General features: G+C 36.2%; 1 protein-coding gene across 2 annotated transcripts in view; it reads right to left on the bottom strand.

Annotated features, from left to right (window-relative positions):
- Positions 1-17,361, bottom strand: part of WDR19 (WD repeat domain 19) — a 47,302-nt gene that overhangs the window by 14,955 nt on the left and 14,986 nt on the right. The window contains exons 11-29 of one of the 2 annotated variants that reach the window (XM_054823271.1): positions 17,164-17,336; positions 16,949-17,063; positions 16,099-16,205; positions 15,578-15,700; positions 14,120-14,269; positions 13,426-13,573; positions 12,609-12,813; positions 11,892-12,051; positions 11,169-11,279; positions 10,783-10,892; positions 9,665-9,722; positions 8,595-8,741; positions 8,399-8,481; positions 6,817-6,900; positions 5,593-5,739; positions 4,449-4,573; positions 2,962-3,074; positions 2,024-2,092; positions 651-728 (exon numbers count right to left, since the gene is read on the bottom strand). In XM_054823271.1, the coding sequence (XP_054679246.1) occupies positions 651-728; positions 2,024-2,092; positions 2,962-3,074; positions 4,449-4,573; positions 5,593-5,739; positions 6,817-6,900; positions 8,399-8,481; positions 8,595-8,741; positions 9,665-9,722; positions 10,783-10,892; positions 11,169-11,279; positions 11,892-12,051; positions 12,609-12,813; positions 13,426-13,573; positions 14,120-14,269; positions 15,578-15,700; positions 16,099-16,205; positions 16,949-17,063; positions 17,164-17,336 (2,306 nt within the window). The remainder of the gene's footprint in view (positions 1-650; positions 729-2,023; positions 2,093-2,961; positions 3,075-4,448; positions 4,574-5,592; positions 5,740-6,816; positions 6,901-8,398; positions 8,482-8,594; positions 8,742-9,664; positions 9,723-10,782; positions 10,893-11,168; positions 11,280-11,891; positions 12,052-12,608; positions 12,814-13,425; positions 13,574-14,119; positions 14,270-15,577; positions 15,701-16,098; positions 16,206-16,948; positions 17,064-17,163; positions 17,337-17,361) is intronic. The other variant, XM_054823272.1, reaches the window with a different exon arrangement.

Below are 17,361 nucleotides of genomic sequence, written 5' to 3'. Positions count from 1 at the left end.
TTCAAGTGATCTCAGTGGCAAATTTTTGAGTTGCTAAGCTAAGCTCATTTGGAAAACATGCTCATTAATCACTTCAGAAATCAACAGGGAGCTGGTAAGTTTAAAAATCTGTCCATAACTTTTTATGTCTTATGTTGATGTGTGAGTACAGGAACTAATGTAGCCTGATCATCTTTGGATTTTTGTCCTTCATCTCTTATTTACTACTTTACTTTCTTGTACTGCAACAGTTAGACCAACTCCCCACACGGCAAGAAGAGCTCAGTGCTGTAGCTAGTCTTGAGACACACACGTGCTGACTGTCCATCCTGGAAAGGCAACAGCCAGCTGGCTAACTAGCATGAACAAACAGCTAAATTTTGTCTCTTTCCCTCAGTATGAGCGTTAATTTGAATGTTCTCTGTCCAACTACCTGCTTTCATAAAGGCTGGAGAAAGATGATTATATCTAAGATAGTTACTTCCTTTCTTATCTTTCTGAAACTGAAGTTACTGGGTGAATAATGCACAGAGTGATCATATAAGCTTTGTTCCTTAATGAAACCAAGCTGAAACACAATCTGTGTTTACCAAAAATTTTATGACAAAACAAGCTCAAAAGATCTAGTAGCACAGCAATGTGACACAATAGCAGTGATAAAAATACAATACCTTGGGCATGCCATCACTCTCTCCCATAAGATAGTCTATCAGCTGATTTGTTAGGGCTTCATCTTTTGCCCGTCCCACCTATTAAATAAGGACAGAAGAAATTACGATATGAAAGAGAAAGGAAAAAATACTTACTCATAAGGAGGCTTTCCATAAAACCACTGAAACTACACAGATTTAAAACATGATTTTTTTAGTTCTGTATGTTCAAACCAGATGATTACTTGGTTCATCAGCTTTGACATGCAGTAGTTCGTATTTATTTTCTACTGTGCTAGTCAGGGAATATAACTAAAAAGGTCTCTACCAGCATGAGCTGCTGTCCCTCCACCTGCGGAGGAACAACCCCATGCACCAGTATATGCTGTGGGCCACCCAGCTGGAAAGCAGCTTTGCAGAAAAGGACCTGGGGGTCGCCAAGTTGAACATGAGCCACCAGTCTGCCCTTGCAGCAAAGAAGGTTAATGGTATCCTGGGCTGCATTAGGAGGAACATGGCCAGCAAGCTGAGGCAGGTGATCATTCCCCTCTACTCCAGGTGAGGCCACACCTGGAGTACTGTGTCCAGTTCTGGGCTCCTCAGTACAAGAGCAAGAAGGACATACTGGAGAGAGTCCAGCAAAGCACCACCGTGACAATGAAGGGCCTGAAGCATCTCTCATGAGGAAAGGTTGAGAGAGCTGGGACTGTTAAGGCTGGAGAAGAGAAGGCTGGGGGGGGAACTTGTCAATTATATAAATACTTGAAGGGAGGGTGCAGAGAGGAAGGAGCCAGGCGGTGCCCAGTGACAGGACCAGAGGCAATGGGCATCAGCTGAAACACGGGACGTTCTATCTGAACATCATGAAACCCTTTTTCACTGTGAGGGTGACTGAGCATTGGCACAGGCTGCTCAGGGAGGTTGTGGATTCTCTCTCCTTGGAGATATTAAAAAGCTGTCTGGACATGGTCCTGGGCAAGTGGCTCTAGGTGGCCCTCCTTGAGCAGGAGGGTTGGATCAGATGATTCTGTGACAGAGAGTGAGAATGGAGGTGTATAGACATCTCTAATCATAGTGTGCAGACTGAAAAAATCAGCAAAACTGAAAAATTGTATATGGAGATTGCTAAAAAAAGAAAATTCCAAACATAGGTGTCTTGACACACAACGACAAAAATCTGAATGAATTCATAAACCATCCTTTGAAGACTGGAAACACATTTTCCTCTGGTGTCAGTATTATTCTACTTTTTTAACGTTTAGATATCACCTTTACTGATACAGTTTTCCTTCTATTTGCAATCTGTCCAAACACACTCACTGACACTAGGAAAATGTCTCAATACTGAAGGTAAACTTCTTGAAAAGATTTTTTGTTGTATCAAAGTTGCTTACTGTTTCAATTGCCATTTCTATAGCCAAGTTATCTTCTGTGCTTGGACTTTTCATAAAGTGCTTTAATGCCTAAAATGATACAGAAGAAAAGTTAAAACTGCGACACATGAAATTAACATTTTACTAATTTTTATCAAGTTATTTTTCTGCATTTTGACAGACAAGTGTCACACTGAATGCTTATCTTGACTGTATTTTACAGCCATAAGGATAACCACATACACTACAGAGGTAGCAGCTGCTCTTACAGGTATTCCTGCAAGAAAAGAGTTGAGTCTTTCCCAAATTCTGGTGTATACCTTCATCTAACTGTGAAAGATGTTCACAGCAATATGGTGAGAAGAAATTAACAATTAACGTGCCATTGGACCCTACCTACGCCCCAGCTGAAAGAGTGGTGACCTACAATGGCTGTAATTTGCAAAAATCAGTAATATTTTTTTTGTATCTGTTCAGTTTGCAAAAACATTTAATAAGCATCAGTTCACTGATTTGTAACTGATCAAAAGGAAGTGTGTCAATCGGCATACTTCAATTAATATATTTCCTTTTTTTAAAAAAGCTATGTTAGGGCACGCTACAGTATTAAATTAATTAGTCAGCTACCAAGTCTTCATTAGTCAAGCTAATAAATAAATTCTACTTCTGTGTTCATGACATTTAGAGATTCATTGAGAATAGTATATCATTGATCCACCTGGAGCCTCTACTGCTATGAAAAAGTTATGTACATGGCAGTGCATAATTCACAGAATACAATGTAGATAACTGTAAATATAAATAGTTTACTTACATTTTTAACACTTTTTAACAATATCAGAATGTCATCAGTTAAGGCAGCTAAAGTCTACTATGAACTTCCCTGATTTTGAAGTATTGTATTTTGAACGGTTTCTATGAACATTTAACTATCACTGTTTTATTCTTTAAGTACTGACCCGTCCATATTGACCACACAGCAAGAAAAATTTTCCCGCCTGAAAATATTTCTTTTCTCCTTCAAAATATAATGCAATGCTCTGATAATCTTCATTGGTAGTACTTTCAGAACCTGCAACAGAGACAGCAATGATACCAGAGTTTTCTTATTAAATAAGACAAAGGCCCTACTGAAGGAACAAATTCCTATTCTACGGGGTTTTTTCTACTGACATTCAAAGAAAACCAAAGCCAGCTAAACACAAATTATGTCTTATACATTTTTTTCCTATTTAATCAGACATTAGGAGCTAATATTGCAGTGAAATAATTGTTTCCATAGGTTTTACACCATAATGGGATTTCTGGTTTTTTAACAGACCAAATAAAACAGCATAACTATGACCTACTAATGATTTTTTCCATTATGTCTTGGCAACAATAAAACAGAGCAAATGATTACGAGATTATCACCTGAATTATTTTCAGTTTAAGAATATGCAAGTATATCTGTATCACGCAGAGCAAGACTATCAGGACCAATGTAACCATGTGGTAGCAGGGAATACTACTTAGTCTTAGACTATTTTACTGTACACATCTCAAACAAAGACAGCTACTACTTCAAAGTTAGTTTTAAACCCTTTTTCCACACGCTTAGATTACAATTTGAGACATACTATTTTGGATAGGAGAGAAGGAAGAAAGTATAAGGACCAGTAGAACAATAGTGGCCACCTTGACAAGCAGCTGCAACAGGACATCACCAAGCTAGCTGTTGTCAAGTTTTTATAACCTTCATAACAAGAATATATTTTTTAAAGGAAGAGATTAATTGAAAATAGGAGATAATTTCATAGATATGTATGTGGAACTGTTTCCACAAAGAATGGTGCCTAACACAGGTGAAAAATACAAAATTTATTGCAAATTAACAAGCTGGCCACTGACTGGATGGCCTGAGGTAAAAGTCAGCTCTCAGTAACGTCTCCTTTTTGTCTCTCACTGAGACAAGACGCCACAAAGGGCCTTAAAGGGAAAAATAAAGGAAAGATAAGTGATGTACACATGTGAGGAAAGAGCTGGAACCATGAAAAAAGGAAAAGAGGGCATAAAAATCAAGAACTGTGCCAGTACAACTCTCTGTTTTAGAATAGCAGTACTACATGTATCAAGGTCAAAGAAAGGGATTCCTCAATAGACATAAGAGTATAATAGTCTAGACAAAAGCTTCATCTCTACGGATAAACAGAAAAAGCTCTATCACAGGCAAGAGTTGAAAACAACCTAGAGTGAAGACCAAGAGAGATACCTAAGCTGAAAGCAAAGCCTAGTCTGTAGGCCTGAATTAGACACAGATTGCCAAACCTGTCCATGGTCACTGGAAATGGAAAAAGCTGGGAAACAAAAACTTCACATCCCTTCACTTATGATTTCAAATTGGTCTAAACCAATTAAAAGAACAACAAAATATACTGCAAGCAAACTATTAACCTGGAATACTCACTGATTATATCAGCATAAATCTCCATCTTGTTGTGTTGTTGAGCTAATGTGAAAGCTTCATTATTGCACTTGGACATGACCAGGAACTGGATCGCAGAACCATAGTCACCAAGCTGCAGAAAGAATCTAATCAGAATGAACAAATTAATACCTTAGTACTAATTAGCATAATGAAAACACTAAACATTTTAGGAATGTATTATATTTTGTGGCATACAAATATGATACATTTTAATTTATTTTACATCTCAATTATTTTAAACAGATTACTAAAATTAACTTAGTATAAATAATACAGCATGGTAACTTCAATTATTGCCTAAACTTTTTACTTCAAAGTAATATAATTTTAATCAGAAAGTTTAAAAAAACCAACAAACCCAGTACCTGCTTAGCTGTCCAAATTTTAAAGAACTCAAATCAATAAACTGAAATATATAGTCATTGGTCAAGTACCAATAACCAGAGTCTGATATGTGAGCAAGCTTCATCAATTTCTAATAGGTATGGCCTCTTTCACCCTTTTTTTTTTAATCTGCATATTATGATTGTGTGCTGGTTTTGAATGGGGTAGAGTTAATTTTCTTCATAGTAGTAGGGGCTATGTTTTGGATTTGCACTGGAAACAGCGTTGATAACACAGCGATGCTGAGCAGTGCTTACACAGAGCCAAGGCCTTTTCTGCTTCTCACACCACCCCACCAGCGAGGAGGCTGGGGGTGCACAAGAAGTTGGGAGGGGACACAGCCAGTACAGCTGACCCCAACTGACCAAAGGGATATTCCATACCATATGACATCATGCTCAGCATATAAAGCTGGGGAAAGAAGAAGAAAGGGAGGAGAATGTTCAGAGTGATGGCATTTGTCTTCCCAAGTAACCATTACACATGATGGAGCCCTGCTTTCCTGGAGATGGCTGAACACCTGCCTGCCCATGGGAAGTGGTGAATGAATTCCTTGCTTTGCTTTGCTTGTGTGCGTAGCTTTTGCTTTACCTATTAAACTGTCTTTTATCTCAACCCACAAGTTTTCCCACTTTTACTCTTCTGATTCTCTCCCCCTTCGCGTCGGGGAGGAGCGAGTGAGCGAGAGGCTGTGTGGTGCCTAGTTACTGGCTGGGGTTAAACCACGACAGATTGTTACCTGGCCACCATCTTTGCTCCGTCAAGACACTGTGTTTCTCTCACAATATTAACAGCCTTTTCAGGATTATTAAGGTGATCCAAATATAGTCGAATTACACTGTCCCATTGTTTTGCATGCTCATAAGCTATCACAGCTTCCTTGTACCTGCAAAATAATGTTTCCACATCAGTTTTTCTAACTTTTAAATAACTCTTTACAACAGGCTGTGAAAGAAACACACAGTGTTTTATTTCTGAGAGGTTACTCTGTGACACCTTCCTTTCAGTTTGCATATAACAGCCTCATTCTGCATTTAGTGTGGTTTTTTGGTCTCTATTTCATCTTCTCTTGGGAGAATGAAAAGCAGAGACAACAGGAAAATATCTACCACAATACTATTTTTGACCTACTCTGCCAGCATCCCTTTTGGTATATCTTAAAAGCAGTTCATCTGTTACATCGGTTCCATATGAAATCACTTGGGAGTGAAAGAACAATGAAAACCAAACAGCTGATAACTGGTTGTACAATTTTAAAAAATGAGATTTCTTCTCTGTTCTGTAAACAAGATCAAGAAATTTCTCATTCTCATACTACGCAATTGACACAAATAGTATTTTCTATTCTCGTCAATGCAAACATTTAGCTTTGGTGCTATTTCATATTATAAAGTATCATTATTCTGAAACACATTTACTTACAGGAAAGGACTAGTAGAAACTACATTCTGTGATTAAATTGGGCTATTAAATTGGCCCTATATTGGGCTTTCATTTCAGCCAATAATTTCACATTATTCAATATTTTGCAAGCGTAGCCATTAAGATGTAACAGTAATCTGGTTCTAGAATGAAAAACTTTCTTTCATGGTTATTCCCCCTTTGAATGACCTTTAAAAATCACAGCTAAGGAGTCGTTAGAAACAAACCAAACTTCAATACTCTGCTAAGGGGAATATTGCATTGGGTGCAGTACTTTAAAATCTTCAATGATTTTTGTTAAAAAGATATTAATGCTTAGACAGGAAAACAATCAATTAGAAACACATCTTTGATACTAGTAGAAGGTCCTTAGATTATGTTTAAAATCTTTACACAACACCTTAAGTTTACAAACTTCAGAATCCATTTTCACAAGGCTATTTTATGCAAAATTTAAAGTCTTTTATTTTACAAAAAGAGTAATGTATAATAACAACAACATCATCATATTTTATATAAAAAGGTCAGCATTCAAACGCACCTGCCATCTGCTTCTTTGGCTTTTGCATATTGTAGGTGAATCTTTGGAGATGAAACATGAGGAAGTAGTTCGCCAACCTTTGCCCTAGAAAGGCAAGATAATAGTTATTTAATAAATATATCTGGCTTCAAATTTGCTCCAGTAAAACAGGCATATTTATATCAACATTGAAAAGGAGCCTACAGAAAGAAGTAATTGAAAATTATGTATAAGCTTTGAAGGCACTTTAATATATTCAAAAATTTGCACTTTACAGATGTAAGAACTGGAAATTATAGACTGCTTCATGAACATACAGGCTTAAAGAAGGACAGCATCTTCTCTTTTTTAAGTTTGAGATGTATGAGCATAACAAGTGCCTGACCAACAATTTTTACCTCTGGTATTCTCTACTGTACAGAAGCAGCACAGCATTAAAACTGTAACCTGAAAGAATGTGCAAAAGAGTACAAAAGACCACTAGTACAGGTGCAGTTGTGATTATTCCCGTGATTGTGTGCTTAAGGCCATAGTCTGTACGTAGGACTCTAGGCAATTAGAACCGGATTCTCTGAGCCACATCATCTGTTACAGCAGTGTGGAGGAACACAGGACTGTCAGTCCTTCTATAAATCTAGCTTCAGAAGTTGCACTCAGTGATACAATCTATGAAAGCCAGCAAACACAGCAGTGAGCCTTTCAAGACAAAGGATATGAGAGACTGAAGAGAGGCTGACCTTAACTCTCACCTCTCTGCCTAAAAGACAGAGCACTCCCCAAGCTGAAGCTCCTCCTGCTAGTGTAAACAAAGCTTGTACCTCCTGCTTTCCAAACCAAGGCTATCATTATATGCAAACTATCCTACTTAACCAAGTGTCCTCTTGGTCTGTTCTGATGCCACTGACACTTCCATGATGGAATAAAATTTTCCTCAGTAAATGAACACAATAGACCAACTTAATTTTTAGAGCACTTGTACGAAAGAGGAGGGGTCTTTCTGATCTCTGCTCCAATCAGTTCTTTATTTTAGAAGTCCATAAAATGTAATTAGGCAAGAATTAACCCCTTAAATCTCAGTAAATTGTACTTCTCCACTGGAAACTTGACAATAATCAAATTCACTTACAAAAAATTAAAAATGTATTGAACATAACACCAATGATTTTGACAACTCATGATACAGACTCTACTTGAACCAGCAACTTAGAATAATTTCCAACTCCCTGAACATTCAGTCTCAGCTATGTATTTTATAACTGAAGAAATTTAATGAACTAAACAGTAACTACATGAATAAAATTACTAAATTTAGTGCGCGTGTGCACATGCGCACACACACAAAGGACTCAAAACTGCAGGTAACTTGAAACATAACACAAAAAAAGAAGAAAAAAGAAAGACTATCTCTCATTTACAGTCAGACTATATTTAAAACAACATAAGTTTCTGAGAGAACACTGTTCTTGTTTAAGCTTGGGGAAGGGAACAATGAAATCAATGAAACATAATTAATGAGACATTTGTGCTATTCAGAGAATCATTCCTTTCCAAAGAGCACCACAAGCCCTCTGAAATATAACACTTCCCTCAAACCTGTACTTACCAGTTTTTACACCGGATGTATACTGATGCTGCCTTGTCATAATATTGTCCCTTCTCATACAGCTGAGCAGCTTCTGAAAATTGCTACAATATTGGAAATAAAATTAAAATACAATTTCTAAATTAAGATTACAAATAAATAAATAGCTTAATGAATTCACATATTCAGCCTTAGCTTTATTAACTCTTTTGAATACCTTCATGCTCTCCAGAATAGCTCCACAGTCTCTTTTTAGTAACCTACTGGGATGTTTAATGGCCTGGTTTACCCCTCGACGGATATCTCCCATTCGGATGGACATTTGAGCCACTCCAGCAAGGCAAGCCTCATCATGTTCCTGGTACTGGCAATCAAATGAAAAGCAGTAACTATATATTATACATCAGAAATATCAGGTCACAAAAGCCACAGTACCTAAGCACTGAAACAAATTAACAAAATATTACACGGACTTAATTAAATAATTTTTTTGTCTCAAAATTCTTGCCTAGCTGCAGCTGTCACTTATAGAGAAGAACTTGGTTTAGTTTTCTTCTTCAGCTTTGTCTTTAACTTTTACATTTTACTTACAGGATCTACCCAGACCAAGCTTGCGTGAGAAAAACCTGTTTTACAGACAGATCAGTACTATTCTCCTCTTTCCTCCAAAACCAACAGTAGATAAAAAGAGAAACTACAAGCAGGATATTTCCTTTTTTTTTTTTTTTTTTTTAAAGGTGGTAAGGCCACTGATGTTTCATTAAGCTTGAATTCCAAAAACATTACTATTGCCCCTATTATGTTCCCCTACTATCATTTAAGCTGTTTCATAGTAGACATTTTGCAAATATTAGTGGAAATAATGCCAGAATAAGGGATGACCTACTGAGTATGATGTTTATTTTCTAACAGAATCCTTGCTTGTCTTTATATAGATAACAATTTAGTAAAGAAGAACAGAAGGAATAATTAGGACTTTTGTTATAACAATGAAAATCCTAGCAATATTTTCTCTGATATTTGCATGTCTGTTATGAAACTGCTCAAACTATAAAAACCCTAAGTCTAGTTATGCCATGTTAGTACAACAGCAGTACTGGTTTATACCTAGAGAAAGCATCATTCTGTATATTAAAAATGAGAAGTGCAAAGACTACTATTCCAAAAGCAACAGTCATATAGATTTAGAGCTCAATAAAAAAAATCTGAATTCAAGTGAGTCTGAAACATGACAACTTAATGTGTACTATGATAGTACAAATGCTAGCATTATTAAAAAGGAGTTACCTTATTGTTTCCAGTGACTCCCTTCTCATAATGTGCCAGAGCATTAATATAATCACCCCTAGAAGAAAATTGGAAGTTATATGGAAGAGTATTTTTAATAGGAAGAGATAGTTACCTTCCTACCACACAGATTATGCATGTATCTGTCTTGCTTTAGACATAACGACTCCATACAAGGATGTGAATTATGCAAAAGATGGACAGTTACACAGTATGTCATGGCACTTCCTATGAACTTCATCAAGTATCAAAGAGGCAGTCTATCCCTCAATTCTATTATACTGAGACCAATAAACCTCCCTTGAAAGACAGACAAAGAATCTATCTGCACAATACACCTCAATAATCTCATCTCTATTTCCACGTTTTTCTGGAAGATAAACGAAACTAACCGTCTAAACTTATTTAGAATTTTTGCAACACAAAAACAAAGGCAATTTTTTTTCCTTAAGTACATTCAGAACTCAAGTTACAGATGGTTGCATTGTGACCAACAAGTGTCCTCTCTCAGTGTCAGGGGCACTGCCAGGGGGAAGGACTTGTCTAAAAACTCTGTTAATAGATAAGAGTTTTTCCTCTTAGTTTAGACATTGAACAGACCAGGTTTCATCTAGGAACAGTTAGTTATAAAATACTTTAAAACCATGGCAAATGGTTAATACCTTTTTTCTTTCAGGGACTGGCAGCCTTGAAATTTGACACTCCTCTACCTAAAATTTTAAAGAAAATGAAGGCCTCTGGATATTTAAGGGAAGACAGGCAAAAGGCAAGGCTTTTGTCCAATGTAAGAAGTGATAAATGGTGTGAACCTTATTTTCCAAGCACTTGCCTGCAACAAAGTATACATTCAGTAGATTATATTATTGTATAGTGCACCTACCAGTTGCAAAGAACCCAGATATACTGAAACTAATGAAAAATAACTATTATTTGCTAACATATGTCTCTAGCATGAAGTATTCCTTAGAAAACTACGCTTCCTTATACTATAGCTGCAAGACCTCACAGAATTCTCTCTCAGCAACGCAGTCAACTGAAGTATCTCAATTCTATGGTCTTCCAGTGAGCGTGAGCATTGGTTTAATATTCTTATACTGCAACTTTACAGGAGAACTTACGCGAATTCAAGCTGCATTGCGTATTCCTTTGATATGAAGGGCATTTGGTCTGGGGCCAAACGCTTAGCCAGCTGAAGTGCGCTGTCCCAGTGTTGCAAGTCTTTTCGCATCTATTAACAAAGAACAGTAACATTTTCTGATGCAAGTATCAAATTCTGAATTTTAATATGAACTTTATATTATTCTAAATACAAATACAGAGCTATTATTCTAGAAAGATTCAGACAATTTGGGAGAGAGACATTAAACCTGAAAGAATGTCTGTCAGTCACACAATGGCAAGAACAAAACCATAAAAGGGCAGAATTATCAGAAGGTAAAATATTCTGACGTTACGGCGGAAATGAAAACAGTAGGAAAAAAAATTACACATCTTAAATGAATACCTCAAGTGCAGCAATAGGACAGGAGGATGCCAGATATAAATCCTGCGCCAGATTAAAATCACTAGTAAACATGGCAAGATGTCCTGCTAAAAGGTTGTGGTCTTCTATTCCCTATAAAAAGACGTAACAGGTGCAAAAGTAGTCCAAAAGAAAAAAAATAGTTGTAAGTAACATAATCTAGCAAGCACAGTAAACCAAAATGTCCTTACATTTTACAACCATGTGTATCGGATTCTACAAACCAGAAAAAACCCTCACTTTCTCACTGTAGCTCAAAGCCGCTACAGCTAACGCTGTCTAAAATCAGCAATTTGCAGAAGTATATTTTTAAGGTGCTATGTCATGCACACTTTTAGATGTATAATTGCAATCTGTTTGTCTGTTTTTTTAAAAAATAAAGTTAGTGGCTTTAAACATTTTCTCAAAAATAACAAAGGGAAAAAGAGCTTCCAAATGCCCAAGACATGAATATATTCTGCTACTCTCAAGCAAATGCAGAAAGGAGTGTTGTGCATTCCTGTAGAGACTGCAACCACACCAAGAGAAAACCAAGCAAGAGTTATGTGGTTTGAACACTTTCTCCTCTGTAACTATTAACTCCCTTGAAAATAATTCACCTTCTATTTAAAATAAACCCAAAAATCCTCTCAAAAATAAGAATTCAGCAATTCCTAAAGAATTAAATCACCATATTTCCTATTTAAAAGGGACTTTACATTTTACCTTTATTTGCTCTAGTGACATCACCATCCCAGCATTACCAGATGTCCGATAAACACGTATTGCAAAATCCACCTCCATATGATGTAAGCAAGCTTTGGCCAGCTCATTCCAACCAGACTGGTCATTCAGAAGTCTGCACACCTCCCATGCTTCAGAAAACCTTTAAGAAGGTAAAACACATTTAAAACTAGTATCACTCGTACTTAAAGTTCCCTCTCAACACTTTTTTTTTTTTCCTAATACTACAGTAAGGAAAACATCAAAAGCATTCACTTCTAAGCCATGGAGAGATGCGTCAGGAAGAAGGGAGAAATACAAATGCATAACAGAGTTCTGTTTCTACCGCACTTTCTCAGGAAACCATCTGCTTTCCCTACTCTGGCATTCTTTCCATTATATTGATTTTGCATTGCTTCATTACAGTGGGAGGGGAGTATGCAAGAAGCACCTTCAGCCAGTTTTGGAAAAGCTGCTGTCATAGAACCCGAATCAGTCTTGAAAAAAATTACTTCAGCTTTTACTTGACAGTGGAAAAACAAATAAAGCACCACTGGGTCACTTAGTTTGCTTGGTCTGCATAGACAGCTACACGGACTCATGGATCAATCTAATCTATCAATATTCAGCATGACATTTTTAAATCACCAGGATATGCTGTATTGAGCTATAAGCACAGAAGAAAACAGTTTACACAATATAATTAAAATGCAGATGTACCTTTTCAACATTAAAGTCTGAGTAAGCATTTGTGTCAGCTCATTAGGTCCAAAGTCTTTCAAACTGCCAAGGAAACTGTGAGTGCTTAGATAGATATTGTTTGTTTTCCCACTCTGAGTCTGACAAGTTAATTCTCCATTATACAACAACAAAGGTTTATGTGAAAAAGGGACTTCCGTGCCACCTGCCAAAATAATCTTTGATCCTAGATTCAAAGATCAGGAAGAAAAGAAGATATCATTTTAAAAATCCCAACACAGTAAAAAGTATAGCAAACAGTCATAGCTGAAATAATGCAGATTTGCAGGGCATTAATTCAAGGTCTCTAATTCAGGTAGTTACCATCTACTGTACAGCACATATTTTTCAGTAAAGTAAATATATATAACTTAAATCTTCTAAACTAGAAAGGTCATTCTCCAAATGTTTGTAGGTAAATTTCTTAATGTTTCTCTGTCACAATTACAGAAATTGCTACAATTACAATCTTGTTAACAGTAAATACAAGTTTTGTCACCCTGATCCTAAGATTTTTTTCATGAATGTTTCAAAATACAATTGAAGCACAATGTGTACGTTTCAGATGAAAGGTTATCATAGCAAGAACTCAGAGAGTTAAGACCAAAATGCCTTGTTGGAGCTTTACAGAGAAACCTACACAACTAGTTTTCTATTCATCAGTTGCACTTCAAAACTTCTGCAGTACTATTTATTTTTATATGCAGTTATGAACATATTTAAGACAAAGGAAGACTCAGAACATGTTTTACATTATTAACTAAAATAGCCAGTAAGTTTTTAAAAGCATTTAGAGTACCTTGAATGGCATCCTTATGAAATACATAAGTGTACACTTTATCATCATCAAAAGCAACAAAAACACCTTTATCCATTGGCCAGTTTTCCCACAGTATTCCTTTAATAGTTGGCGAGAAGTTTGGAATCTCATATAAGCTATCATTTACCTACAAATAATGCAAAAGTAAAATTACTAGCAAGTGACTAAGCAGAAAAACTAAATATTCATCCTGGTTATGATTAAAAATTTAAAAAAGGAATATAAATAGTGCAGAAATATGAAAATTGTATTAAGAAATAAGTTTCCTTATAAGCAGTGACTCCAACATAATAGCTTAATTCATAAGGGAAGTAAATGGAGAAATGCGCATTATATGAATGCTATTTATTTTTCTTAGAAAAAAGGTATGGAGACAGGCAGTGAAACTGGTAGTGCTTGTTAAGGGGCTAAACCATCTGTATTGGAATACATAAACACATACATTTCTGAAAATTACTGATCAGAAATTTAGTATCATGAGATTGTCCTAATCTAACATGACAGATTTCATTTCCTTACATTACCATTAAGTTATCTTCAAGCCTCCTTGGCAATATCTTCTACCAACATACATGCTGGAGTGACAAAGCTTCTTCCTTTTCTATTATAAACACTATATAGTTGAAAAGCTTGCTTGTAAATATAATTGTACAGGTATCCCACACTAACTTACTGGACAATAGACAAAGCCATCACTTTTGTCATCTATGAAAGCCAATCTGGTTCCATTGGGATCTGGAAAAATTTTTCTCACACTGACAGGATGCCGATACTCATTCACATATTGCCAGTCTTCAATGTAGAAATAATGAATAACTCCAGCCTAATGAGAAATAACAAAAAAATTACATCAGCAAGCAGCAAGTAGATAATTGGTTGTAGTTTCTCCCATCTTAGAGTGCTGAGCATGAAGACTGTTTAAAGAAAAATACTTCCAGGTGTGTTTGAGGTTTTTTTGGCTTCCTTCTTCATTCAGAGCTGGTTTTGGGCAGGACAGGAAAACTTGAAGCTTTTTGGGGTGTGGGGAAAGGAGATGGAGGTTTGAGGGATTTTCTGTTGTTTTTGTTGTTTCACTCTGCATTGTGGAGACAAGCTGTATTTCCTGTGCAGTTCTCTAAACAGGGAAAATGCCTGCCTCGTTGCTGACAGAAGCTTAACCTTCAAACAAAGCTGAAAAATTTGCATCCAAGAAAGAACCACACATTCTTAAGAACAGATGTACCTAACTCAGGGGAGAAAAGCAATCAAACTGATTTGTGATTAATGCTGTATTTCAATCAGTGTTGCACAAAGAAGAACACTGAAAGTAAAAGGTGGCTTTTGAAGTCAATTGTAAAATTTGCACACATCAAATTAATCAGTTGCAAGTTTAGTACTTCAAATTAGCAGTACCAGTTTAGGTACTGAGGAGGTGGGAAAGCCCTCAACTGCTGCAAAACCACTCAAGTTATTAAACCAATGATAACACCAGACATAAGTGATTCTGCCTGTCCCCTGGTAGGTCAATACATCAGTCTGTGTCATAAAGAGCACAGTGCCAGAAAATACTAAAAGGAAAGAAACTACCCCTCATGCATAGGAAAATCTCTGGAAAAATCCATAAGGATGTTCACGTCCTTCTTCAGTGTCCGCCTAATTCCTATCTTTGTTGAAACACCTAAAAAAAATTCTCTTCAGGTAAAGGCTTCAATAGTTAAGTCAAGACTTCCATTTATGTTATCATACTTGTTTACCTCAGCACCTTTTTGTCCACATCTATCACATCACCACCTAAATCAACAAATTTGCAAGGCAAGTGCTATGTTTTTTCTTATATCTGGAAGACAGTTTGATTGCCAACCCTCTCACTAATGCAACAGAATTAAATTCTGCTATTAAAATCAGCGTTTTGCAACAAACATTAGTAAAAGCAAAACTTAACTTTCCTGACAATGCATCTCACGTAAATGCAACAGCGAAGGAAGCTGGAAGCAATTTTGACTGTATTTGCATAAAGTTCTTGCATAGAAAATAATCCACTGTAAACATCTCAGAAGGATAATTTTTGCTAAAAGTATGAGTAAAAATCCAAATAAGTCAGATAGAAATACATTCCATCGAAAAGATTTTTAAAAACAGAAGTAATACTCACATCTGTACCATATATGAGGAAGTCACTGGTTAAAGCATGGCACAAAATTCGGTATTTATCATCATCTGCTGGGAATAGTCGAGTTTCTCTTTCTTCCTGAGCATCCAAACCTTCACTTTCTATCTAAATATAAAGAATAGAATGAACTGAAAAACTCCACTGTTAAGAATGAGGTATCATAGTTTTGCCTGTATCAAACAGTAAGGAAATGTGACAAAACCAAACTTGCATGTGCATCCTTTAAAAACCCAGCATCTGCTTATGTCACATTCCCACAGAGACTTTTAAAATAAAACTTTCAAATAGTTCACAAGAAAGCACTTTTTCGTCCCCTGTTCTAGACTAGGTTGTATTTCTAAAATCTACAGGAACTCAGCTTTATATTTTAAATAGCCAGAAAAAAAAAAATTATCTCCGTTAACTGAAGGTCACACCATTTTCTCTCATTTTTAAAATTACATTGACTTGTTCAGCTTAGATCAACTCATTAGTTCAGCACTCCAAATTGCCAGAGCTCTTACCATATGCAACTGGACTTTACCCTCAAAGAGAGCAGCAGCATAATCAGAATTAAGGTGCATACTTGCTACTGTTCCCAGGTACTCCACATCTTTAAGCTTTTTTACATCTAAAGAATTCAAACAGAAGAGAAAAGGTAAAAATATTTTGATTTTATATAGGTCTTCACTTATCATCATCTAAATTTGCAACTGAGTAGCCAGATGTGAAAAACTCACAACTAAGCAGAGAGGGGACAAGTCACATGTAAAAAGACTTTCTTCTTAGCAGTCAGAGAACTGGTTAGAAAGTACAAGAGAAACTCTTTTCCTATGCAACTCTGACTAGTATTCTTACAGTTTTGATTAATTTATTATTAGTCAAAAAAAGTGATGCTTAGAGAGACATGAAAGCTTTAAATCCACTGGCCAAGATCTGGACATAGCATAAACAATTTTACCTTACCCCAGGCAAACAACATGAATATCTACCAAACTGAGAATTTAAACCCTCTGATCATACAGTCCCTACATACTTTGCCAAACTTAGTGTTTAAAGACACAGTCAAATAATGTCTCAAAAGCCTAAAAGTCCTTCATTGGTTAACAACATGATCTGAAAAAAATAAAAAAGAAACATTCTACATTTCATTACCAACACCATGAACCTGAAGTTTTATTCCTATTATTTACAATGCCTTGTCATAACTACAGCTTGTGAAGATCATTATCCAGTCCTATCAGGACCATATGGCAAGTCACGTTGTTATTGTACAATGTGGAATGTCCAGAACTGCTAAACACAATACCGAATTCATAAAATAGGACACAATGATGCAGTAGTTTATTTTAAGAGAACTAAATTTATGCTTACTATTCTCTCCAAGTGCATAAAACCAAGCCCGATTGTTCATTCCTACAGCCAAATGATAAACACCAATAGCAACAAAACTGGGCTCTACTTCAACAGAGACTGTGACTGGTACCTCCTGTAAGAAAACGAAACAAAATAAAACAATTTTCATCCACTATTAATACTTACTTCACTTATTTATCTAAATGAAGTTTAAAAGGAAGAGGTTATCATACTCTCTCCACATGATTTGCTACAGTAACTTCAAGAAGAGAAGTGAGGTACGCAATCCGTGTACTGCAAGCATCTCCAAGGATTGGAAGCTTTGTCAAGAAAACATGGAGGGAACCTCTTCGTGTTGATACTGCCAGCAACTGTCCATCATCTGTCCAAGCCAGCTGATCTACACCTAAAATATTCACAAGTTTTTTGGG

This window comes from Grus americana, chromosome 4 (assembly GCF_028858705.1).
Source record: "Grus americana isolate bGruAme1 chromosome 4, bGruAme1.mat, whole genome shotgun sequence".
Lineage (NCBI taxonomy): Eukaryota > Metazoa > Chordata > Aves > Gruiformes > Gruidae > Grus > Grus americana.
Note: the sequence above shows the minus strand (reverse complement) of the source record. Positions and strands in the feature narration are given on the sequence as shown.